Consider the following 26,157-nt stretch of genomic DNA (forward strand, 5'->3'; position numbering starts at 1 on the left):
AAATCCATGTGATAGTGAGTGAGGGAGCGTGTGGGAGGATGGGGGCTCGACTGGACATGGGGAGGTTTGGGGGAGGTCACCAGTAAGGAAGGAGGTTGATGGTGGTGGTGCAGTGGCATGGGTGGCAGTAGCGACGGCGCTAGGGGAGAAACCCTTAAGGAGAGAGGGGCATTTCGGGTAAAGGAAGGGGAAGGGGGAACTGCGGTGGCTGGGTCCGATTGGAGGTGGGTCGCTGATGAGGTGGTGGAGGTGCGGCGCTGTAGTGGTGGCCGGCGGTGGCTAGGCTACTTGAGGGAGGAGATAGAGTGAGGGAAAGGGTTGTCGGCATAGGAGAGAAGAGAGAGAGGCAAAAGAGGAAAGTGAGAGAAAAAAGAGAGGGAGTTAGGGTTTTTATTTAGGCTATTCATCTAGGGGTCCTAAATCTGATCCAATAGTGGAGATTTAAACACTAATTTAACTAACTAAAATAAGAGAAATTAAGATTGAATATTATATCATAAATTTAAACTCAATTTTAGTTTATAAAATAATATTCTTTCATTATTAAATAAATGATGAAATTTTGCTAAATATCTTTTAAGAGAATAATACCATTTAATTAATTAGAGTTTTCAACTTAATTTAAGTACCATGATATTTTGAATAATTAAAATCATTTAGATAAAATGATTTTCCACAATTATAATATTTTTGGAGCTCTCAAAAATATTATAATTGTCTTTTTTAAAATTAGGCTTGGTTTAATAACATTAGAAACACCCCATTTAAAATATTTATCGGACATTTAAAATATTTGAGGTCTAACGTGCAGAACGGGACTCATGACCATTCAAGAGAGAAAAGAACGGGTTGTTACATTCTCCCCTCCTTATAATAAATTACATCCTCGAAATTTACATAACTCAAGAGAGAAAAGAAGCAGGTTGTTACATTCTCCCCTCTTTTTAATAAAATTCGTCCTCGAAATTTACTAGGCCTACTTTAAAATCAACTGCTAACTTTAAAAACACGCCATCGGAGTTCGACATGCAGAACAAGACTCGTGACCATTAAAGAGAAAGGGGCGGGCTGTTACAAATACGTTAAAGGTGTTCCAAAAAAATTTACCACACATCAAAGAACAAAACATATTCATAGGTCAAAGCTACCTCAATGGCATCAACCAAGTATTCTAAGACGATAGAAATCCATGCAGTCAAAATTGATAGCCATATTACTACAATCTCAAAAGCATTCACGCCACAATCTCACACCACAACCAAAATATCAGAACCACTATTATCAGAATTCATTCTACAATCTCACACCACAATAAAAATATCAGAACTACTATTATAGGAATTTACGCCAAAATATCAGAATTCACGCCACAATCTTAAACCACAATCTCACGCCACAGTCAAAATCGATAGGCATATTACCACTATCATTGTAACTAACTATGCTTAGACGAATTCATAGTTGTTAGAGAAACAAAATCTCAGATGAATTATGAAATAAAAGCAAAATATCAGAAGAAATCATAACTCACTACAATATTTAGGGAATTCATAGCTGCTAGAGAATAAATGGTAAAAGAACATATCAGAGAGGCTAACGGCACCAATCCCATCCTCGGACTGTCACGACTTCGAGGGTTATGTCGTCATTGGCGGCTAGTAGAAAATCTACAAATTCAAACACATTAGGGCTCGAGTTTCTAGATCTGGTCGAGAGAGACGGGGGAGGGTCACGAGTGAGAGGGGCTTCGAGGTTTCTAGTCTGGTCCTAGGAAAGGGTGGGCGAAAATGGGGGTGCTTTTCTTGTTTCTGTGCAAAATGGGGGCTTAGGGATGGGGGGCTCTGGAGAGGACCATGTGAGATGAAAGGCTCTAGACAAGGGATGAATTTCAGACCATGCGTTATCTCCTGATGTATGGTCACATGGAAATTAAAATGGGAAGCCTACTTGGCACTCACCCATTGGAGGGCTATTATTTGGAGCATAATGGACGGATTGGCCATAAGATTTAGTCAAAATTCTATATGTCAAAGGTTGAAGAAAGTCTTGATGAAGAGAACATGATTTTTCTACTACAAAACAAATTTTCTCCTCTAGTAGAAGGGCACGTGCCCGAGACTAGCACTTGATGTTTTGAAAACATCATGGAAGGAAAGTGACCGCTCCTTCATTGTGACCCTACAAGCAAAGAGTGCTTGCACTCAATGCAAACAAAGTTGTTCAAACTGCTTGAATCTTGGGACTAGAAAAATGTGCTCGAACCAAGGCGAGCAAAAGCACTTGTTCCCTAGAAGGCCTAGAAGGTGAGTGAAATTGCTTGTCACCCATCGAGCACAAGGTGGAAAAGTGCTCCCCTCAAGCGAGCACCATACAAGGGCAAGCAAAAATGTTCATCCCCGAGATGAGCAAATAGTGCTCAAACCCTTGGGTGAGCAAAGAGTGTTCACACCCGGGCGAGCATAAGGTGGCAAAGTGCTGGCGCCTTTTAAACCATGTATAAGAAATTACCTAAATATATAAGTTTTTTCTTAAAATTATAGTGATTGACATTTTAAGTATACCGAGCCAAATACATATTTCGGCCAAAATATTGAAAACCGACCTTGTGAGGGTCCTAATTGATGCGAAAGGGGATAGGTCATTTGCAGAGTTTAAGGAAAGGCAAAGATGATAAGCACTCCATTGGTCTTAGGAACCAGTAGTGGGAGAGACACCAAGTGCAGCTAGTCCAACATCTGGGCGAGTAGGCACCACGTGGGAATCCGGCTGATATGTCCCAGAGCAAGGCAGAGATGAGGAACTTGGCCATGACTGATGAACTAGAAAAGTCGTCTCTCATGAGGATGAGAATGAGAAGCTATGAGCTCAGGCAAGTTACAAGCTACCTGCCTAATGATCACTCGTCAAAGAGTACGGACAATGATTGACACAACCAGTCATGGAAACTTTTCGGGATAACATGGAAGAGTTCGTAGAAGTGTCAACAACAAGCGTAAAAGCCCACACTCAATTTGAGAGGTTATATCCAAAGTAGCTTTGCAATTAAAGGTGAAGGTGTGACATGTTGTGTCATCAGGACTTAAAAGTATAGCCCGACGCCACATGGAGGATCTTCGTTCAATGGAGAACTGAGGATTTGGCATACCATAGTGTATGCGGACCATGCCCTAGCTACTTGTCTTTGTCTTCCTTTAGTATGACAGGACAAGGATGAAAGACTCTTATCCAAGCATATCAGGAGTCAGTAATATGTTAGAGAAGACATCTGACATTCCCACTCTATTTAAATGGAAGTGGCTGCTATGAAAAGCAAGGAGTAGGAAAGCAACAAGAGAACTTCTTACGTACAAAGGTAGGTTAGCTTCTAAGATAGTGTTGGATAAGACAATGCTAGATAATGTGAGGTGAATGTTGTGTGTGAGAGACATTGCATCGCTTCTATAATCTTCTTCCCTTTTTCTACAAGCATAAATAAATATTTCTACCACTATATTTCTAGCTATATTTACTTGTTGATTTATGATGCTTTCAATATTTTTTTATGTTTTAACTATTTTTTACTTCTGATGCAATATCTTGAATGGGAACCCTGGATGCGAGTATGTGTGCGCGCACTCGCGTAAGTGTCTATGGAGTCAGCGAGAGTCTATAATCATAATCCGAGATGAAGAATTTTCTGGGACCATTCCGCGAAATGTTACCACGTGCATCACACGAGAAGGAGAATACTTTGTGGCGAGTGGGGTGGAACGATGTCATATTTGACCTCACCTGCTAGTCGAGATATGGGATCCCCTGGCGTGATCGTGCTGGTGTTTTCGAGTTGGTTGCAGCTAGGTAGAGTAGCAATCCCTAGGGCAACAAGTTTTAGTGTATCCCTATGAGCAAGTGTGTTTGTATGAGCAAATGTATGTGCCTATGAACAAGTGTGTGGCTATGAACAAGTGTGTGCCTATGAGTAATTGAAGGAATTAATGTCTGAGTAAAAAGCGATATTTGACCCAATACTAGTTTTTATAGGTTTTCTATTAAATGGAGATGAGTAACTCCTTGCCTTAGTAATACTATTGAGTTTTCATCTATTTTGCATAAAAGAGGGTTACGTCTCGAGAGGGTGATTCCTCACCATGCTTGTGTGTGTGTGTGTTTTCACTGAGAGAGTGATTCCTCGTCAGGTTTTGAGGAATGCATGTAGCTGCAAGGAGAGAGGGTGATAACTCCCATACACTTTTGTATTCTTCTAGTATTTACATGAAATGTTTTCATTACATCTTTGTTAGCATTATTTTTCATTAACGATCTTGTTATAGCTGCCTAACCTACCTATAATTTTGTTCTCGAGGCCATAGATTTTGATGCAAGTTTAGACCCTGGTATGACACCTGAGAAAGATGAGTCAATCCCACCCAAGTCCTGACTAAGTGGGCTAGGACCCTTTTTGGCACCAGTGTTTGCCATAGTTAACCTATACCTTTCGTAGGATGTTCATAACGGAACTGAGTGCTCATTAATAACTTAGTCGGACGCTTATGGCAACTAATTCTATATATTTTAAATGATGTAATGTTTTGAGGTTATGAAGGCTGAAAAACTCCTATTTTCTAAAAGTTTAGTTTCTGGTACAAATATACTTACATTGTTACAATAATGTGTTCTATTTATATTTTTGATACGTTGTCTTAAAACGAGTTTCATACATGTGTATTTCCTTCATGATTACTACACACCTAATGAATCCTCGAAGTGTTGCCCAATCGGTCAACATCCTTGGTATTACGAAATCTCACCTAGTCTTTCATAAGGGATGGAGCACCACAGACTGAAACACCCAAAACATGCTAAAATCGATCGAAATTTAAAATGAAATGAAATATCAATGTGTCCCATACCGATGATTGTTCCGGTACGATAAATTTCGATTGGTGCCAGACGGTTTAAAGACTTTAGTGTAGAGCCTAAATTCTATATATGGGTGATGCTAGGTTGACCCTTAAATAAGTTTTTACATGAATTCTATATATGGGTGATGCTAGGTTGCCTTCAAAGATGCCTCCCAAAAGTGCTCTAGTTTATTTTAATTTTTTTTATTTGTTTAATATTAGAAAAAGAAAAACACATAAATTCACTAAAGATAACATTTTTAAACATTTTTTAAAAAAATAAAAAATAAAAAAATATGTTAGATACTTTTGGAGGTCACACGAAGCAGAGGGCATATCATTTGCTGTTAAGATAATGATAGACTTACTACCATCCTATCAAATTTTTATTATTCTATAGTACATTTGAAATTTTTATTTTTTTATTATTTTTTTAAATATTTTTTTAACATACTTAATCATTAAAAAAAATTAAAAAAATATATAATTTTACTAATAATTACTTTTTTAATTATTAAGTAAAAAAAATAAAAAAAAATAAATAAGTAGTAGGGGATAATAATCTATATTACCCTTTCCGTGACGTATGTCGGCGTGTTATTGGTCAAGTGATGCGAGAATTAGCGAGAATTAAAGGGCATAAAAAAGTACAGATTCACGTGCGTGGCAGGTGCTACCCACTCCATTTATTCACGTGCTCTTTTGTTACTCTCTCTCCTCTGCGTTGATACTGTGCCTTTCCGCGGACGCACCCAAACCGTCACGGAATCCCCCGGAGCTCAGATCTGCTACCCGGAAACTCTCCTGAATTTCCACCGGTACGCTTGCATATCCATCTCTCTGTGAATATATATATATATATATATACAGGATATATGTATGCATCTGCTGACCTATATATGTAGATATTTTTATTAGATACGAGTTTATTTTTACTTGATTTTTACGTCGATTGCTTATACTTGCGATTTAGGGTCAAAGATCTCTGTGAATTTTCTGGAAAATACATGAATCAGATACTGGATTAGGGTCACGGATCTCTTCGTTTCTTGCTTGAATTTAGGGTACGGATTTATTCTATTCGATACAGATTCTACTGAACTAGGATTTTTTTTTTTGGCTCGGACATGAGCGTAACTTTTCGGACTATCTTAGATTTTTATTTTAACCGTTAGATAGTTAAATATCTCTGTTTGCAACAAATGGCTTATGTGGGTTTAATCTTATGCTTCATTTTATATTTTGACCCCTCTGCCGACTGTTAATTGGAGTCTGAAATTTTCTGGTGTCAAAGTTATCAAGAGTACACTCCTTTGAGTCGTCAAAGGAGAGATCTTCCAGCGCAAGAGAGCTTCTTCTTGAGATTTTCTTTTTTGGGTGCAACTGTAACTTTTATTTTTCAATTACAGAAATGTACAACAATGTTGGGGCCCAGCCTGGTGTGCCAGGACCACCGACAAACTCTCAACCTAACCCATTTGGAAATGCATTTTATGGAGCCGGTTCAGGGCTTATCAGAGGTGGATTGGGTGCATATGGAGAAAAAATTTTAGGATCGAGCTCTGAATATGTGCAAAGCAACGTAAGTGGCTTATAAGGCTATGACTTAGTGATCGTTCTTGTTTAAGATTGAAGGAGAATAATATTTATGATAACCTGAAGTCTTGTTGGTATTAAGAAGTTTGTTCTCTAAGTGTTATTATTTGTATCTCTATATAATAGATTAGAAGGCGTTTTTTTATATAGGTAATCAAGACGTTTTATTCATAAGATAAGGCAAAGCCCAAGTACATAATAAGTATACATGAGAAGTACCTAACTAGGGTTTACAATTGAAAGTAGAAAATCATGGACATTTTGCCTTGGTTTAGATTGGAAACTTATCTCATCTCATCATTATAACTTTCTCAAATTTTCACACAAAATATAATAAACAATTCAACTTTTTCAAATTTTAAAACAATAATAATATTAAAAAATAATGTTCTAACAATATTTTATTCAACTCATTTAAAATAATCTCAACTCATCTCAACTCATTTCTAAGTCCAAATGGGGCCTTAGTCCATTAAAATCAATGAGTCCCGCCCATAAGAACAAAGTTTTAAAAAGAAGACTTTAAGCTCATCCATTGTTCTCTTGCGATCCTCGAAGCTCCTATCATTTCTCCCCCACCAAATACACCAACACGTACATTTAGGAGTCATTCTCCAAATTGTTGCCACTTGTGGATTACCTTGGAGGCTTCTCCAGCTTGCTAGGAAATCCACTTGTCTAAGAGGCATGACTCATGATAATCCATTCATGCAAAAATAAAATCATCCTATGTGGTCCTAACCATCTCGCAATGTAAAAGCAAATGATCTACTGATTCACCATTTTTTTTACGCATACAACACCAGTCCAACACAATTACCCAATGTTTCCTCAAATTATTTGTGGTATGAATGTTGCCCAAGGAGGTTGCCCAAACAAAAAAGCATCTTTTGGAGGAGCTTTCATTTGCCATATATTCTTCCATGGAAATGTGGTTATACTAGGGCTGGTTAGAACTTGGTGGAACAATCGGACTGTGAATCTACCTTTCTTGGAGGGGCTCCAATTCTTCTTGTCTATGGTACCCTCAGTCATGCTTACTGCATACAGTGAAGCAAATCGGTGATAGCCTCCAACTCCCAATCTCGAGCCACCCTAATGAAGTCTACATTCCATTGAGGGGAGCCACAAGAGAAGATCAAGAGGTCAGTTATTGCTACACTCCTCGTTCGTGCAAGCTCAAAAATGATAGGGAAGGTGTCTTGGAAGCTTTGTTCATCACACCATTTGTTGTACCAAAATTTGACACAAGCTCAAACATGTGCATGTCTAAAGAAGATCTCCTTGCCTTTGTAATGTATTTCCATTGACCCACCACATATGGACTGCATATTTCATTCGAGCACCATCCTCTGCAAGCCTCCCCAAACTTCGGATCTATAATGAACTTCCATAGAGCCCCCCTTTCGTGTTGGCATCACCACAACCTTTTATCCAAAAGAGATTGGTTGAACTTCATCAAGTTGTGATCCCCAATCCATCCCCAGAAATTGGTGTACAAACAATTGAACAATTTACCAAATGAAATTTGAACTCTTCCCCAACGCACTCCATAAGAAGTCTCATTGTAGCTTCTCAATACGTTTGGCAACCTTTGTGGAGAGTGGGAAGAAGGACAAAAAATATGTGGGTATGTTAGAAAGAGTACTTTTAATCAAAGTGAGCATACGACATTTAGACAAGGACAACCTCTTCCAAGAAGCCAATTTGTGCTCCAACTTTTCAACTACAACATTCCAAATCCTCTCTGATTTGAAGGAAGCTCCCAATGTTAAGCCAATATACTTCATGGGTAAAGAAGATATCTTGCATCCCAAGAGAGAGGCTAGATTCATCGCATTGGGACCAACCCCCACAGGCACCAATTCTAACTTTGAGAGATTAACTCTCAAACTTGAGACAGCTGCAAAACAAAGAATGAGAGCCCTTACGGATTAGATATGCCCAAGACTTGGTCCACAAAAGATGAGAGTATCGTCTGCAAAAGGCATATGAAAAATATCAATAGAGCCATAATCACCATTTCCCACCGAGAAATCATAGAGAAAACCACCTTTTACAAGGCCCAAAATCATCTTACTGAGAGCTTTCATGAAGATTATGAAAATTAATGGAGAGATTGAGCCCCCCTGTCTCAAACCATGGGAGGAGTCAAAGAAATCCACTGGCAAACCATTCACCAAGATAGAAAAAGCGAACTATAGAGATACAATACGCTACCCAAGAACACCATTTCTCCTCAGAGCCACTTCTTGCAAGTAAATAAAGTAGGAAGTTCTAGCTAACATGATCATAAGCCTTCTCCATGTCTAATTTGAAAAGTAACCCATGTTCTCTAGATTTAAGTCACCCATCCAAAACTTGATTTGCAATTAAAATTGAATCTAAAATTTGTCTACCTTTGACGAATGCATTTTTTTTTTTAGGCTTCAAAATAACTTCTCCCTAGCCGTAATCAATATATTTGCTAACACTTTAGAAGTATATTGTAGAACCCATTCACAAGGCTAATGAGATGATAATCTCTAACATTCACGGACCCCATCTTTTTGGGAATGAAGGCTAAAAAAGTAGCATTAAGAATTTTTTCAAACCTGTCATTAGCATAAAATTCTTGAAATACCCTCATAAGGTCACCCTTGATCACTTCCCAACAAGCTTGGAAAAAAGCCATGGTAAAACCTTTAGGGCTAGGAGCCTTGTCACTAGCCATGCCACAGGTTACTTTGCACACTTCATCTTCTTTGAAGGGCCACTAGAACCACCCTGAGCCTTGTTGGTCTAACGATGCAAAAGTTATTTCATTCACTTTCGGTCTCCATGCGTACTGTTCGGAGAGAAGGTGCTCGTAATGTTTTATGATGTGGTTCTTGAGGACTAACTGATCCAAGGAAACTGCTTCGTCTCCTATGTAAATTAGCCACCTGATGGGAGAACTTCATGCACTCGTTTCCCTCCTTGAGCCATAGTGCCCTTGATTTTTGTCTCCAAGAGATCTCTTCCCTCTACATTACTCTTTTGACTTTTATGACTACCTAACTCTTGCGAGTTCTCTTAGATTCAGAGAGAGTTCTTCCCTCCTCCTTTCCCTCCAAACATTGTAGCTCCTCCAAGAGTTCTTTGCCCTTCCCTTGAGACGCCCTCGGTTAGAGCTCCTCTTTCCAACATGATTTCATTGCCCAAGTAAGCCTCTTGAGTTCTCTCTCTCTATTTGTAGCCAAATTGAGAGATGGATCAGATTTGGAGTGTGCATATCCAACCTCTATAGTTGTGATTAATGCCATGAATTCATCTTTGAAACCCTTGCGTGTGATCCCTATACAATGGTTAATCTCCACAGCTTTTTGAATTACCCAATCTGACACGCTTTGGTGAAAAGAGTTTAGAGGAATGGGTTCTGCCACTTCATCTGTTGTCCTACCCCTCCCTGCATCCTCCCTCCCTTCCACCACCATATTCAATAGCTATTGTTTCTACCCTCCCTTGCTACACTCAAATATAACCAGAGCTCCTTCCATTTCTGCCTCTCTTGCCGTATGTAAAGTTTCCCCAATTGGTATTGTCTCAAATTAGACAGGTAATTGTTTCTCAGCTACACAAACATTTTCTGCCATCGGCACAGTCAAATTCACGGCACGGCACAAAGGTCAGTCGTCGGCCTAGAAGTCTCTAGTGCAGGTTTCTATGCTACCCCCACAATGCTCAAACCCTCTCACCAGCGTTTCCACTCTCTCACCGACAGGTCTCACTAAAGTCGTGTCTGGTGCCAGGGATGTCACCTTCGCAACAGTGGTAACGAGAGTCAACCTAGAGGACTCCGATATACGACTCTGTGTCAGCCCATAGTTCACTAACCCTCCCGTTGGTTCACAATTTTGCATCAACAACTCGTTCTAAACAGCCTCCTCAATTACTGTCTTCTGTATCGGAGACAGGCCTATATGATGCAGGCATAGGGTTCTATGGTATCCCTGGCTAGTGTTGTTCCAGCATCTTGTTCATGGTTGTTGGATCCATCCGGCCCATTCCAATTGACTTTGCCTTTATTGGGCCTGAGAGTTTCGGCCTATTTCTAACCAACCCTTCATCTTTACTATTCAGTCCATTAATGCATTGACCCAGGCCCAGGCCCAGGCCTAGGCCCATGTCCACTTTACATATAAGGTCTTCTACCACCTTCTTCAAACGACCCAGTTCCTCTTTCAAACAAATTAGGACCCCTGCTCCTACAGACCACTAAGGCTGAAACTCGACGTATTCGGCACGGTTTCGGTCCAAAACCGACGGTCTGGACTGCTTGAGAACCAGCTTGAGTCGGTGTGGTTCGTCGGTCTGCCGTCGGCATCGCTGTAAATGTTTCGATGCAACAACAAGATATTATTTGTAACAAGTAGTTTTGTTGGTTGGTTAATTGGTCACATTTTATTCATGAAATGGGTTGGATTGGTATTAGTCTGGATACAACAAAATGATTCTATTAGATTTAATGTACTTATTAAATCTAATATGGCCCGAATCTTTAGTATTCTCTTATTTATTACCTGTGTCTACTATTTAGGCAAAGTACTGTCACCCATTATTACTAAGAAACTGAAAGATTCCTCAGAAACGGAAGAAAGGGGGGAAAGCGAGGAAGAAACAGATGTAGAAATAGAAACAACTTCCGAAACAAAGGGGACTAAACAGGAACGAGGAGGTGAGTGGTGGATTGTGCCGCCAGTGGGAAGTTGCAGAGTGAAGAAGATGGGGGAAAAAGATGAAGAAGAAGAAGAAGAATGGGGGTTTATTAAAATTAGGTGAAACGGCGCCGTTTCACCTATTTTTTTTAATAAAACTCATAATTAAAACGATGCCGTTTCACTTACGTAAGTGAAATAACGTCGTTTTATATTTGTATAATATGAACATATATATATATATATATATATATATAATCGGCTGGTTCGAAGGTTTAGGTTTGGTTTAGACCAAAACTGAACCAGCCGGCATTGGTTTCCTTAATTTTATACTGCCGGCCGACTAGTTCTTTGCTGGTTTCGACCAGCTCCAAACTCTAGCAGCTGGTCTGCATCGGCGACGGCTGGTCTCGTCGGTTTCTGTACAGCGCTATAGACCACCAACATTCTCTTCTAGTACATCACATCGCCCCAGACCATGCTTCTATGCAATAGTACTACTCTCCCTTGCTACACTTTCCTTTTTGTCATTTTGCTGTAGTACTGAGGAGTTTCTCGTACCACGCGACACCACTGCAAGTTTCCTTGCGCCACCCATCGCGGCCTCTGCATATGACTTGAACTGCTTCTCCATCTCCTTCCCTTTGTCTAACACCCTATCCAGACATAGAGACAAAGCTTGAGCCTTATCTTTTGGGATGGACAAAGCATGCTTTAGCTTCAAAGGAAAACTTTGCCACCTCCTTCCGTCCATTCCTTTTGGAATTGCTAGGAGACCTCAACGTCCACTGCCACTGTAATCTGTTAATTCCAAGTAACTCCCAAAAGTGTTAAATTCTGATTGGCAAAAAAATGCCTTGTTACCATCGTGATACATGTTGCAAAATTCTTTCCTCCCCTCCGATAATGAGCATTTATCCATTGTATTTGCAAGCCAATGAGCGCTGGCATGGCTGAGCACCATCTCCTTAGTAACCTTCCTACTTGAACCCCCCCCCCCCCCTCTCAAAAAAAAAAAAGAAAAAAAAAAAACAATAATAGAAACACCATTTGTTTCTATGAGTAGGTGTTTGTCCTTAGAAGGTGCTTTTGATCATAGAGGAAAATTTCAAATCAGCTGTTGAAGTTTTCAATTGAGTGTCTAGCTTCCAACCATTTTTAAGTGAACATTGACACCTTTCTAATGTGGTATGCGGATGTTTATGGGAGGAGCCTTATGGCCCGAAGTCCGTTCCCTATAATGTTAGTGTTTTTGATAGCTTCAGAATTGGCAAATCTGAACTTTCAAAACTGCTTATTTGAGGGTAACGTGACTGACTTTACATGTACATTGAATTGATTCGTTGTGTTTTATCTAGCATTATGGTGCTGGAGTATGTAGTTCAGGACATCCCAATAAATTCAAAAGAGTATAATAATTTTTCTTCGCGATGACTGCTTCGTCACACAATAGATGGAAGTATTCAAATGACACATATGAACAAAACATACACTTCTATTTAAACGGTCTCGTATCAGTGAGTTACCGTTTACTTATATATATAATAAAAAAAATAAAAAAATAAAAAAAATAAACGTTTTCGCATGAGTGAAGAAAGGTGGGTTGAAGTAAAAGAGTGATATGGGAAGTTAAATGGACAAATGCTTTTATTTTTAGAACTTTCATCTGTTTTTTGACACCATAAAAAGGAAAGCATATGACCTCGTATCTGACATGAGTATATTCTTTTTCAAGTAAAATTTATAACCACCTTAAAAAATTGTTAGGAGTCATCCATATATCTAAAATGCCACCTAAATATTATGACTACTACTATTATCAACTAAGTCAATCTTAACTATTTTTTTTTCCAACGAGATCGATCACATGTATCTTTTTTAATTTGGTCCCATCTTATAACAACACAATCACCTTACACACACATCTTTCTTTCTTGCTTTTGTCCATATTTTAGGCCATCTAATTCTTTTTAACTTCTTTCTTTGATGTAAATAAGGACCTCGTAAGTCCTCTAATCATTCAGTTAGTTCCTTGCGTAAAATACATTTTAGTCTTCCCTTTTTTATGCATATAAGGCCCTTGTATAAAAGTCATAAAATCATTGAGTTAGTCCCTAAAATCTCTAGTTTGTCATATGCAGAAACAAATTTTTTGTTGTAATCTTGATATATTGTTGTCTTTTATATTAACATTTTTGTGCTCAAATCCAACAGATAAGCAGGTATTTCTCGGATCCCCAATACTATTTCCAAGTGAATGAGCACTATGTGAGGAACAAATTAAAGCTTGTTCTGTTTCCATTCCTGCACAGGGTAAGCAGTATTTGCTCTGTTTTATCTTAGCTAACACATTTTTTTTATTACTATTTAAACAGTAGTTATATCATTTTTCGTTTATCTTCCTTTTCTTCAGGGCCATTGGACACGAATAACTGAGCCAGTAGGGGGCAGGCTCTCATATAAACCCCCAATTTATGATATAAATGCACCAGATTTATACATTCCATTTATGGCATTTGGTACCTATGTTGTTCTTGCTGGCTTCTCGTTGGGTCTCCACGGAAAGTAAGTGCCTGATTTTTTTCTTTAATATGTGTGCGTGTGTAAAAATATGAAGTGATATGCGGTAGTCATTCTGTTCCCTCTTTTCCCACTATTGCCTTTTGTAGTTTTTACGGTCACGATCATCTTTCACTTCATTGTTTAATGAACAGGGCAATGCCGGAAACTTCCCTTTACTTGGAGTTGTTTTTTTTGTTACCGAAAATAATTGGATTATTTCCGAAGTGCTGATGTTGACCATAAATCTTGGACTAACATTTAAGCTATTTGATTGTATTTTTGGGAGGCCCTGTAGGTCCAAAGTTCGAACCTTTGGGTGCAAACAATTTCTGGGGTCACGTCCCATCAGTATTTCACCGATGATTTACCCGATTAGTGTGATGGGGACGCACTACACGGGTCTAGGATTTAATTGGGTAAATGATATTTGCAATTGCACGGTCTCTGGGATTCTTCATTATCAAAAAATAGTATTTGTGGGTGGTCTCTCTCCAAAATAAGATTTTCAATGTGTCGCTGGTGATGGTACTTATGTTGGAGGAGTGGTATTAGGTGGTTGCCTGCTGGCTATGGCAATGGTTGTAGTTTCTACCGTGGACTATGAAGTTCTACTGGAGCACAAGTGTCTTTCCCTGTTTTTCCCACCCATGCTTTAGGGGTCGTGCTCTGTTTTTTCCCCATCTCTCTCCTGTTTTTAGGCCTTAAAAAAGCTGGAAAATGCTTTTCAAGTTCTCTCCAAAATGTGTATTAGTTTGTCTTGTTAAGAATGGGTGTTACAGTAGAAAGGGACTAGAGACTGTAAATTGAGGTACCACATGTGAGCTGGCACTTCTCCAAATGGGGTCTGATATTGCTCAGTGTTGGGTGGCCCTTGTCAGAGGTCGAGACCACATGTTTTACTGATTGGACATGATTTTTTCAGCACCTGCGTGTTATTGGAGGAGATATTCCCCTCTGCAATCAATCATAAAGCTTGGATAGGCTTGACAAAGCCTCTTTTTTTTTTTTTTGGTAGAAGTATTGACTGATTCCCTGATGGGATATTGAATTATCTATATCCCCTGATTGAATGTCCTCCTGTCTTTGAACAGAAGGATAATTTTTTTTTCTTTTGTTTTATTTTTTTACCTATAAATAATCAGCGAAAAGAATTATCCTTCTGTTCAAAGACAGAAACCAAGTGGAGACAGCAATTTCTTTTCTTCAATAGCGGCTGAAAGATTTATTTCATTGTGTTGCTTTGATCTTGGATAGCTACCCAAATTTCCTCATGGTCACTTGTGAAATTCCATCTAGTAAATTCATTTTTAGGTTGTAATTTTGGCATCATCTTTCTTTCATGTTACAAGTTGACCTCAAATTATTTGATTTACATACTGTTCCAGCCCTCCACCTCCTTTTTCTGTGCTTGGCCAGAACATTTCCTTTAAAACTTTTCATTTATTGACAGGTTTAGCCCAGAAGCTCTGAACTGGTTGTTCATCAAGGGATTGGTTGGGTGGTTTCTGCAAGTTGCACTTCTGAAAGTGACATTGCTATCATTGGGTAGTGGGGAGGCACCCCTGCTGGACATTGTGGCTTATGCAGGGTATACTTTCACGGGGATGTGTTTGGCTGTTCTTGGTAAGGTAATGTGGGGATACTCATACTATTTTTTGATGCCTTGGACCTGTTTATGCATGGGTATCTTCTTGGTGAAAACGATGAAGAGAGTCCTCTTTGCAGAGGTGAGGAGTTATGACTCGAGCAAGCACCACTATCTCTTGCTCTTTATTGCTCTGGCTCAATTCCCACTTTTCATATGGCTTGGCAACATTAGTGTTCATTGGCTAATGTAGATGCTTCATTTTATGTAGTTAGAAATGGTCTGTGTTCATAGCACTTGTTAAAATGTTGTAGGCAATTTTCTTGATTTTGTATTGACTTACTGTGCTTTGCTCCCAGAAGATTCGACAATTATAAAGTTTTCTTTCAGTGTGTTTTGTGTTTGCGGTGTTACATTGTAACATTGGAAGCAATCATATTGAAGAGTAGAATCACAGATAATCAGAAATTCATTTATGAACCAAAATTCTTACATTGTTTCGATAAATTTTATTTCTTGAAAGTTAAACAAGGTTTCTTACTTTTCTTGATGACATTACCATACAATTTTATTCTGTGCTTCTATGATTCTGCCTAAGGCATTCTGAAATTGGTCTTTGCCCTCCTCGGCATAACGGTATCCGTATTGGACACACAAGACAGTTTCTTGCAAGGCTGCCTGTAATCCTTTGTCCACGAGTAATGAACTGTGGTGGAAGATTTCCAGACAGAAAGTTGTTCTCTAGGTACAGGATTCTCCATGATCGCTCTAGTTTGTTTCCATATGGTTGTGGTATTGGACCAGAGAATTGATTATGTGCCAGATTAATTGTTGATAAATTTTGAATTTTGATCAAGTTGGCGGGCAAATGACCATGTAATTGGTTATTTTCTGCGTCAAGCACTTGCAGTGGTGGTATCTCTTCCCCAGAAAAGCTGACCATCTCTGTTGCAGTGAAGCGGTTGTTTGAAATATTGAGGTGAACCAGTCTAGGTAATGAAATAATGTCTTTGCTAATGACGCCAGAGAGCCTGTTATAACTCACGTCTAACCAACTAAGGTCTTTGAGCTTCTTTACTGGTGAGATGTGGCCTGTAAGTATGTTACGGTTTATAGAAAGTGTTGTCAATCTCACAGGAAAATATGGCAAATTCCCATAGAGCTGATTGGAACTAAGATCTAGAGTGCTCAGCTGCCACAATCCCGTGAGGTCAGGGATCATGCCCGTGAGCGCGTTGTTTGACATACTCAAGTAGGTCAAGCTTCGTAATCCAGAAATATCAGGCGGAATTGAGCCAGACAGTCTGTTCCCTGAAATGTCTAGATATTCAAGATTCTTGAGCAAGGTGATTTCTGTAGGAATGGTGCCTGTGAGGCAATTGTCCGCCAGTGAAAGTCTGGTGAGCTTTCTAAGATAGGCTATGGTTTCTGGTATTGTTCTTCGAATCTTGTTCTTGCTTATACTGAGAATGGTGAGCTCGGTTAGGTTCCCGATCGATGGTGTCAGATACCCGTCATATCCAACGTCATCGAGATCAATTGCTATTATCCTGCTAGAAGAATTGTCAAGGGGAATACTGCATAAAATTCCCTGAAACCGTGCGCCCATACTGTCACAGGGATCCACCATGGAGTCCCAACTATTAAGGTAAGATGTCGGGGGGATGGAGCCTGGTTCAATGGAATGCTTGAGGGTGCGGAGTACTTGAATATCTGAGTCTAGGGTCCAGGAATGAATGACTTTTGGAATAAAACTTAGCACTGAAGTTACAATGATATAATGGAAGCAAAGGGAGAGGATAGAATGCAGGCAACTGGCCATTAGTTGAGGTAAAGGTGGGGGGATTTATTTTGAGATTGGTTGTTGGTTATGGTTGGTTTCTCAAATGCTTCTTATATTGGCCTTGAACATCAGCGTGATGTATAGATAGAATTGCTGCAGAGAGAAGCTTTGAATGGGGAAATAGATAAAATTGCATGGTCATGCCCAGAAGGTGGGTTGCTTGCGTTGAATATTTATAAAGGTTTGTTTGGTTGAAAGATGGATGGGTGCTTTTGTTTTCTTAATCAATCTTGTAACATTCTCCTTGTTTTTACCGCTCATTCATGGATTGCCATGATAGATATAATAAAAGGAAAGATAGTCACACAAGGTGTAATTTTCTTCAGACCCAAGAGTGCGCTACATCTCGATATCTCAAAGATGAGAGATCTGGGGTTTGAATTCTCTAGAGTGAAGGGAAAATGAAAATAATAAAAACATAAGAATACCTCAGGGCAGGGGAAGATGTTTTAAAAACTAAAAACTATTTTATTTTGGGTGCTTAGAAGTTCTTCCAAATCTATATTTCATTTTTCAATTAATAAAATATTTTTATTTTAGAAAAAAAGAAAAAAGCTATATCTTTTTTTTTTTAATCATTTTCCTATTCTTTTAGTCTAAAAAAACTTTAGAATCTTCTCCATACGGATCCTTTTTTATTTATTTATTTCATTAATTGTGAAATTGTTGGTAAGAGGTATAATCAGTTCAATCCAGTCAGTCTTGGAGGAGAATTTCGAAACGTACCAATTCTTTCGGTCTACCTAAAGTTTGGAGCGGACCGATAAGGCCTTTTGATCGGACCAGACTGTTTTGGTTCTTTCTGATCGGTCTTATCGGGATATTTTGGTCCGGGTCTTTTTTTTCTTTTATTTTCAAGTTTTTAACAAAACATTATATAAAATAATAATATATAATTAAATGAATGAATGATTTAATTTAAGTTGTCTAACAAAATATATATACTTAACTAATTAAGTATTTTAATTGAGTATTAAATTAATAATGTTAATAGTGTATATTATCAACAATTAATAGTTAATTTCTTGTCTTAAAACTCTTAATCTTTAGTATTTTATATAATACAAACATAAATAATTATGTTAGAAAAAAATTGCATAATTACTTGCTTTCAATTTATATAATTACTTAAAAAATTATAAAATATCATACAAAAATTATTTAAAAATTTATATATTAAATTTGGTTGGTCCAGTCCGGGTGAAAAAACCTCACCATGAAACCGGTCCAAAAATCTAATTTTCTTACTTTCTTGGACTGAGACCGACCAGCTTCTTAATTGGTCATGTTGGTTTTTTCGATTCGGACAAAAAACCTTATCCCCCTGATTGTTGGCATGGAACAGATAGTCGTCTTGTACTCCTATTACGTTGTTTTTGCAAGAAATACAAGGAAATGAGAGGACCAGGTTACCCTTCCCCTTGCTTGGACGCAGGGTGAAAAATAAAAAGATAAAATTATATGTAAATTAGCGGTTTGTGCTTGTTCTAAAGTTCATGAGGGTGAGACCTTCCATTGATAAGATCAGGCTGAATATTATCAAATCTTGGGGTTTGCTGGAGCTGTAACACTTGGACCCAGAATTTGTATGATTGGACTATGGATATTTTATTTATTTATTTATTTGAGCTTGATATTTAGATTATTTTTTTTTTATCCTTTTTTATCTTTAGTTTTACTTTCGCTTGTCTTCTTTTTTATATTTTTTATTTTTTTTATTTTTTTATTTTTATTTTGAGCTTTTAGCCGTTTGTTTAAACCATGGAAAAACCTATCGGTTTATGAGCAGTTTCTCACCCGCATGACTCTCTTCCATCCGCATGCACGTTACTCTCTCATCTCTAGGGTTTTCTTTTGGCCATCCATCCACCTATATAATTACACGTTCTTCATCCTAAAAAAAAACCTAGTATAGCCGTTCTTCTTTTTCTCCCTCTCCTCTCGGTTTCCCACTGCCGCCACACCACTTTAGGGTATCCATTGCCCAGCCAAGCGTAGCCAGCCACCCCCAGAGTTGCGTGCGGCGCGAAGCCCAGCAGCTGCAACCTACACCCCATATCGAGAGTCACCCCACGAAAGCCCAGCCCTCTGTCGTCCGTACTGCCGCTACACCAGTGCACCCCCTCGTAAGCATCTGATCAACCAACCCACAACCTAGTACGCCACCACCCCCATCTCAGAAACTCAGCAAGTTACACCCCTGTTTTTTTGCTCTTCAAAACAGAGCACTCCATTTTTCTCCACCGTGAGACGGGTTTTTATCACCAAGCCGCTGCCACCCCTCCTTTCGAGTTTCCAGTGTGTTTCCACTGCCATCCTCCGTGAATCAACCACTGGCCAGCATCCCTTCTCGCTCTCTCTAAGTCAAAGGGTTCACCCTCGAAAACTTCACACGACACGGCTCCTCCCTGCGCAACCACCAACAATGAACAGTGAGGCCCCGCCGCCACAAACAGTTGCAACAGAGGGCGTTGGAGAACCTTTCAACACCACCAAACACCGCCCAGCCCACGTGATGCCATTTGTGAGATTTCTCTCTATCCCTCGGTTTCCAGCTCTACCTCCCTTTAGCTCTCTCTCACACTCATCTCTCTCTCTCTCTCTCAGTGCCTCACCACCATGATCTGCCACTGCCCCCAACTGTGCTGCCGGGACAGCCACCTTCTTCCCCGCACCGCACGCAGCTCCTTCCTTCTCGATGAGTACCTCGCGCCCCTGTCGTCGCCGACTATTGCACCGAAATCGCATCAAACGTTTTAAGTCTATGTAAACTTAGTTTTACATATTATTTAGATATGAAATTACAATATTTCCCTTATTATTGGATGGTTTCAATTTGGAATTTTGTTTATATTAAATCTGTTTTTACATGGTTTTTGCGGGAAGTGTAAGATATTGTACAGAAAATAAATAGGATTTTCAAATTGTACTATTGGTAACAAATTATTTTTTCAGTAACTATGTAATTTTATTTTGAACATTTAAATTATGATAAAAGCTATTTTTTATTATTTAATGAAATTTTTACTAGTTTTTATCTTAAATGTTGATTATTATAAAAAAAAAAAATTAGAGAATGAGGACATTTTAAGGTTATGAGAATTTTTAGGTATTGAAGGATTAAAATAGATATAGTAGAAGCTTAGGCTTAAATGGTGTAAATTTGTGATTGATTGGAAATTTATGAGAATTATGTGATTATTTTATAAGTGATGATTAATTATTGTTCGACATTTTTGAGGAAAATTCTGAAAAAAAAAAAAAAAAAACTAAAAAGTCCAGATAAGCGAGGTTTCTATGCTAGACTTTGTATTAAAATAAAATGAGCTGATGTTGAATTTTTTTGGAAAATATACATATTTAGTTATGAAAAGAAATTTGAACTACCTCAGTTATTTGTTCTGCATTACTCATGAGATTCTGTTTAAAAAGAAAGTATTTTCTGCCATGACTGGTGTAGACATGAGCTTATTTTTGACATTCTATTTTTGAAATGTACAAAAGAGAGCGAATTCATAATTTTGTGCATAAATTATATTTTTTTGAGATATGATTTTGTTCTGTTCTGAAGATGTTTTGTACTCTGATATAAAATGATGTGATTTCTGAAAACCTCTAGCATAACATTCTATTTCTGTTTCTGTTTCATTCTTACCTTACCACAGGTGTAAAACTGTGGCCTCTGTTCGAGTTGATACCAACTTTTCTGTTTTTAGTGCACCCACTTTGGAAACAAAGTGGTTTTCTGCATGGTCTTTCCTATTTGCACACTCGGAGCTCCGAGAATGAATAAAGGGAAGATTCAAATTTTATTTTTGCTCGGTTTGCTATCGGGGTTTGCACAACCCCACCACCGGGGTTAAACATGGTGTTTGTTATGATATGTTAAGATAAGATGTGATGCTTCAGTTTATGTTATGCCAAAGGGAATTTGATTATGAATATTTTTGAATTTTCACTCTGAAATTTTTGATAACGTGTTCTGACGCTGCATTTTGAAAACAATATTCTGATTTTACATTTTGAAAGAAAATATTTTGTTCTGCATTCTGAACTCTGTCAATGCTCATGTTTACACACTAGTATATGTCTTTTACTTACTGAGTTGTTGATAACTCACCCCTTATCTCTAAATATTTTTCAGATAATTTTGATGGTTCAGCTGGAGAACAAGAGTAGGAAGTTTTATCAAGGTGTGATGATTGTAGTAGAATAAGTGCCAAAGGGTGCAAGTGTTTTCTTGAGAGTCGTAGTTAGTAAATTGATTTATTTTTGGTTATTTTACACTTGATGAATTAAGGATATTTTTGAGTTTTCGGAGAATTTTTAATTTATGTTTTTGAGAAATTCTTTGTTGTCCCTATGAAGGAACATAGATTTTGGGGTTGAGTAAATGAATTAATATTTTATGAAGCTTTCTTGATTTTATAGTTGTGTTATTGAAGTTGATATTAACTATTAAGAACTAACTCTCCGAATCTTCGGGATCGGGACGTTAGAGGAGGTGCCGACCATAAGTTTCATGGATGAACATCATATTCTCCTTTAACTATGAAATGATTAATGGAGAATAAAAATTAATTTTAAATGTAAATTAAAGTAAAGTAAAGCGACTAACGGGAAAAGTATTCAAATTTGACAAACAGTAAAGCGTCGAGAATCCTTTATACAAATTCGGTATTTTAATTATTCTTAATTCATTGAATAACTCAATTAGGAACTCAATTCTCAAAATTCCCAATCGGAAGATATAGATTTATAAACCAAATGTACCCATTTGAAAAATCATTGACCACTTTTAAAATATGTAAATTGTTATCACTATTAAGAAAATCCAATGACGACAATATACTTAGGAAATGATATTGCAGCAAAGAATTAAATCAATATAGATAAATAATTGATTCAAACATAACCAAAGAGCAATCTATTTAATAGAAAAAGTATGACTGAATTCATAAAAAAAATAAATTCTATAATTATTCGGAGAAGAAAATATTAACAATGAATTGATAATGATAAAATAAAAGAATTTTAGTAATTGAAAATCAAATACATAAATTAAAAATAATATCTACTGTGCAAGTTCATCCCTATTTTTACTTGAGAATTTAGTTACCTATATATATAATAGACAATAAAAATCTAAAGAGCCAAATAGGGAAAACGACGGCCAAACACATTCTTCAACTTCCCGTTCAAAATCTCCAGCTTGCGTCCAAAATAGAAACTCCCAAAAGAAAGGCTCGTGTTGCTTGCCGCTCAAAACTCTCTCCCCGCTGCTGTGTCTCACGTCCAAGAGCCAAGCAAAAGACTTGCTTTTTGAATTGAAGTTGAGCCCGCATGTGTGCTGCGTGTCTCTCTTGGCCAAGCAAAAGACTTGCTTTTTGAATTGAAGTTGAGCCCGCATGTGTGTGAATTTTTTATTTTTATTTTTTCATTTCTTGATCCTAAAATCCAACAAAAATATTTGAGACCTAAAATGTTAAGTGTAAAGTCCAATTGTAAATTATCTCTCACCAACTAATAATGCAATATTTGAGATCTAAAATATTAAAAAATCATGCTCAAATATATATGTGTGAATAGATATTAAATTCAATAATATAAATTATATCTCATTATTTCTATTCACATTTTAGCATTTTAATCTAATAATAGGGTATTTAGAGTGCACTTTCGTACATTCATCACATCTCCCAATTTGTTTATTCTCAGTCCCTAGCAATTTTCATGCCAAAACAACAAAAGAGACCAAAGAAAATCACCCACAAAGGCCACCAAGTCACACTTTCTAGATTCACATATTAAAGCAATTTTAGGAATTCACTAACCCTATCACAAGCAATCCACCTATAGTAATCCATAGAGTGTGTGTGTTCCAAACTATATTCATCTAACTAGAAGTTCTGACATATGCAACATCAAGAACATCTCAAGCGAAAAGTTCAACTCCATAACTCACGGGTATAAAAGTGTTTCATGTGAGGATTATCTCTACTGAGTTTGACCATGGGTGTACACATACCCTCATGGGGAATTAGGCAATTATGTACAAATAATAAGAAAACATTAATCTTATGATAGGAACACTAACAAATGAAACTTCTACCACTCTTTCCAAAAGTTTACTTAGGATCAAAATGATCAATACAAAAGGTTGTAACGTGGCTTAGGTTTAGGGCTATATGAAAAAATAAAAGGATGAAAATGATTTAAAAACTTCCAAGTACATATAAAGGGAATCTTATTACTATCAGTAGACCACACTTCTTACTTGATGTACTCTCCAATTTTTCAGATCATCGAATAATAATAATTTTCCTTCTTCTTCCTTTTTTTTTTTAATTCAACAATTTGATGAACAAACACATGCCACTTTGGTATTCTTGCTGTTTCTACCCAACCTTTATTTATTTATTTATTTATTTTTGTTTGGGATTCAACACAAAAGAAAGAAAATGCAGATTTCATACCTAGTATACACTTGGAAGTAAAAAAGTTAGAAAATTCAGGGTATAGACTATACTCCAATGTGGAGAGACATAGATGATGCGGGCATATGAAAAGAAAAATCTACATGTGTTTATTGGCTCAAAGTTGGCTACTAGGAGTCTATGATGGAAACGGTTAGCTTGGAAGGCTCAAACATTGATCCTAAGTTGACCTTCTTCATATCCCAAGTATATCCACCATCTTATCAAAAACCATGTAATGATATTCTCAAAAAAAGTGTCAAATTCAACAGATCAATGAACACTTATCGTAATTTACTGCATTTGTAAGCTCTCAATCCTCTCCAAAACTCACATAAATACTTAAGCAAAAGAGTTCTCTAGTTACATGTATCAAACTACCCTCTTACCACTAATCTTGGATGAGTGCATTAGAGGGGTTTTATGAACGCTTCAGCAAAAAAATGATTATGGTGGGTTTGGTGAATTCACGAAGATGGCTATAAATGAGAATGAATACACATGCGAAAATGATGCATGTGTGATGCAAAATTAAAAAAAAAAATTGACATATGAAATTATGCTACAGAGTTCCAACAAGCATTTTAAATACTGAATTTACACCATCACCTCCCAACTTAAATAAAACCTTGTCCTTAATGTTTAAGAATTAAATTTGAATAGAGAGTAACTAAAAAGGGTAGAATACACATGCTAAGTGACGTGGATAGCTTGCCAAGCACTAAAGATGGTAACCTGAAATGACAAAATGAAACTAACCTGCAAAAAAAAAAAAAAAACAAAAAAAAAAACAAAAAAAACAAAGAAAACAACAGCAAGCAAAAAGGAAAAAAAAAGAGAATAAGAGAAAAAAAAATAAAAAAAAACAAACAAAACAAATAAAGAAAAACATACTTGTATGGTGTGGTCAAGGTTGATAGACCAGATCCACAAGTGGAATGTCTTCCACTTCCAGAACTTACCTATCAATTAATACTTTAAGGCGTTGACTATTTACTTTAAAGATTCGACCATCCTTAGGATCTTCTATTTCTACCACCCCATTTGTAAAAATATTATTTACTACAAAAGGGCCGGTCCACCTAGATTGAAGTTTTCCTGGATAGTTATGGAATCTTGAATCATATAAAAACACTCGATCATTAGGCTTAAACGTTTCTCTAAAAATATTTTTATCATGAAACACTTTCATTTTAGCCTTATAGATTCTAGAGTTTTCATAAGCATCATTTCTCAACTTCTCTAACTCGGTCAACTGAAATTTTCTAAGCTTATATGCTTCTCCCATATCAAAATTGAAATGCTTGATGACCCAATAAGCTCGATGCTCGAGCTCCATAGGTAAGTGGCAAAGTTTCAAAAGAACGGTTTCATAAGGGTGGCTAGCCACTTTTCCAGTTTACAAGTTCTACCTGTCCATTTGTCTAAGGGTGGCTAGCCACTATGTTCTCCACTCCTTTATTGTCTTTGATGGTGATGTCAAATTCCTGCAAAAATAAAATCTACCATATTAGTTGCGCCTTAACATCATTCTTTGTAAAAATGTACTTAAGGGCTGCATAATCTGTGAAAATAATAATAGGAGAACCAATCAAGTAAGCACAAAACTTATACAAAGCAAACACTACAGCTAGCAACTCTTCTTTAGTGGTGGAGTAATTCATCTGAGCACTATTGAGAGTTCTACTAGCATAGTAAATGATAAAAGGCTTCCCCTCCCTTCGTTGTCCAAGAACAGCACCTACGACAAAGTCACTAGCATCACACATGATCTCAAAAGGTAAAGTCCAATCAGGTGGATGCATTATGGGTGCTGAGGTAAGCTTGCCAATTAGCGTTTTAAATGCCTCTTGACAAGCTTGTGTTCACTCAAATGGGGCATCTTTAGCTAGGAAGTCACATAGTGGTCTAGATATGGTGAAAAAATCTTGTATGAACCTCCTATAAAAGCCCGCTTGACCAAGAAATGATCTCACATCTTTTACTGTCCTAGGTGTAGGCAACTTAGAGATTAATTCAATTTTAGATTGATCAACTTCTATCCCCTAGAAGAAATAAAATGCCCTAAGACAATACCTGAAAGTACCATAAAGTGACATTTTTTCTAATTCAAAACCAATTCATTTTCCTCACAACGAGTCAACATTCTCTCTAAATTCAATAAGCATGCATCAAAAGAAAATTCAAAAACAGTTAAGTCATCCATAAAAACTTCCATGTAATTGTCAACCATGTCACTAAAAATGCTCATCATGCAATGTTGAAAAGTAGCAAGTGCATTACACAATCCAAATGGCATTATACGAAAAACATAAGTACTGAAAGGACAAGTGAAAGTAGTTTTATCCTGATCTTCTAATGCAATTAAAATTTGATAATAACCAGAATAACCATCTAAGAAACAATAGAAATGATGATCAGCCATACGCTCAAGAATTTGATCAATAAAAGGGAGAGGAAAATGGTCTTTCTGGGTGGCAGCATTCAATTTTCTATAATCAATGCACATCTGCCACCATGTTACAAGTTTTGTAGGGAC

At 37.3% G+C, this 26,157-nt stretch overlaps 2 protein-coding genes across 3 annotated transcripts; one reads left to right on the top strand and one right to left on the bottom strand.

Annotated features, from left to right (window-relative positions):
* Positions 1 to 5,549: 5,549 nt before the first annotated feature.
* On the top strand, positions 5,550 to 15,688 carry LOC121254782 (protein YIF1B-like). 2 transcript variants are annotated; one of them, XM_041154943.1, is made up of 6 exons: positions 5,567 to 5,698; positions 5,854 to 5,944; positions 6,290 to 6,462; positions 13,367 to 13,465; positions 13,566 to 13,717; positions 15,165 to 15,688. In XM_041154943.1, the coding sequence occupies exons 3-6, from the start codon at positions 6,292 to 6,294 to the stop codon at positions 15,550 to 15,552; spliced, it is 810 nt and encodes a 269-aa protein (XP_041010877.1). In that variant the 5' UTR covers positions 5,567 to 5,698; positions 5,854 to 5,944; positions 6,290 to 6,291; the 3' UTR covers positions 15,553 to 15,688. The 2 variants fall into 2 exon arrangements, with proteins under 2 accessions (XP_041010869.1, XP_041010877.1); XM_041154935.1 differs by lacking the exon at positions 5,854 to 5,944 and having other exon boundaries at positions 5,550 to 5,698.
* A 179-nt stretch (positions 15,689 to 15,867) lies between these two features.
* Positions 15,868 to 16,929, bottom strand: LOC121246547 (putative leucine-rich repeat receptor-like serine/threonine-protein kinase At2g24130). Its single transcript, XM_041144723.1, has one exon. The coding sequence runs from the start codon at positions 16,927 to 16,929 to the stop codon at positions 15,868 to 15,870; it is 1,062 nt and encodes a 353-aa protein (XP_041000657.1).
* Positions 16,930 to 26,157: the final 9,228 nt, after the last annotated feature.

This window comes from Juglans microcarpa x Juglans regia, chromosome 1D (genome assembly GCF_004785595.1).
Source record: "Juglans microcarpa x Juglans regia isolate MS1-56 chromosome 1D, Jm3101_v1.0, whole genome shotgun sequence".
NCBI lineage: Eukaryota > Viridiplantae > Streptophyta > Magnoliopsida > Fagales > Juglandaceae > Juglans > Juglans microcarpa x Juglans regia.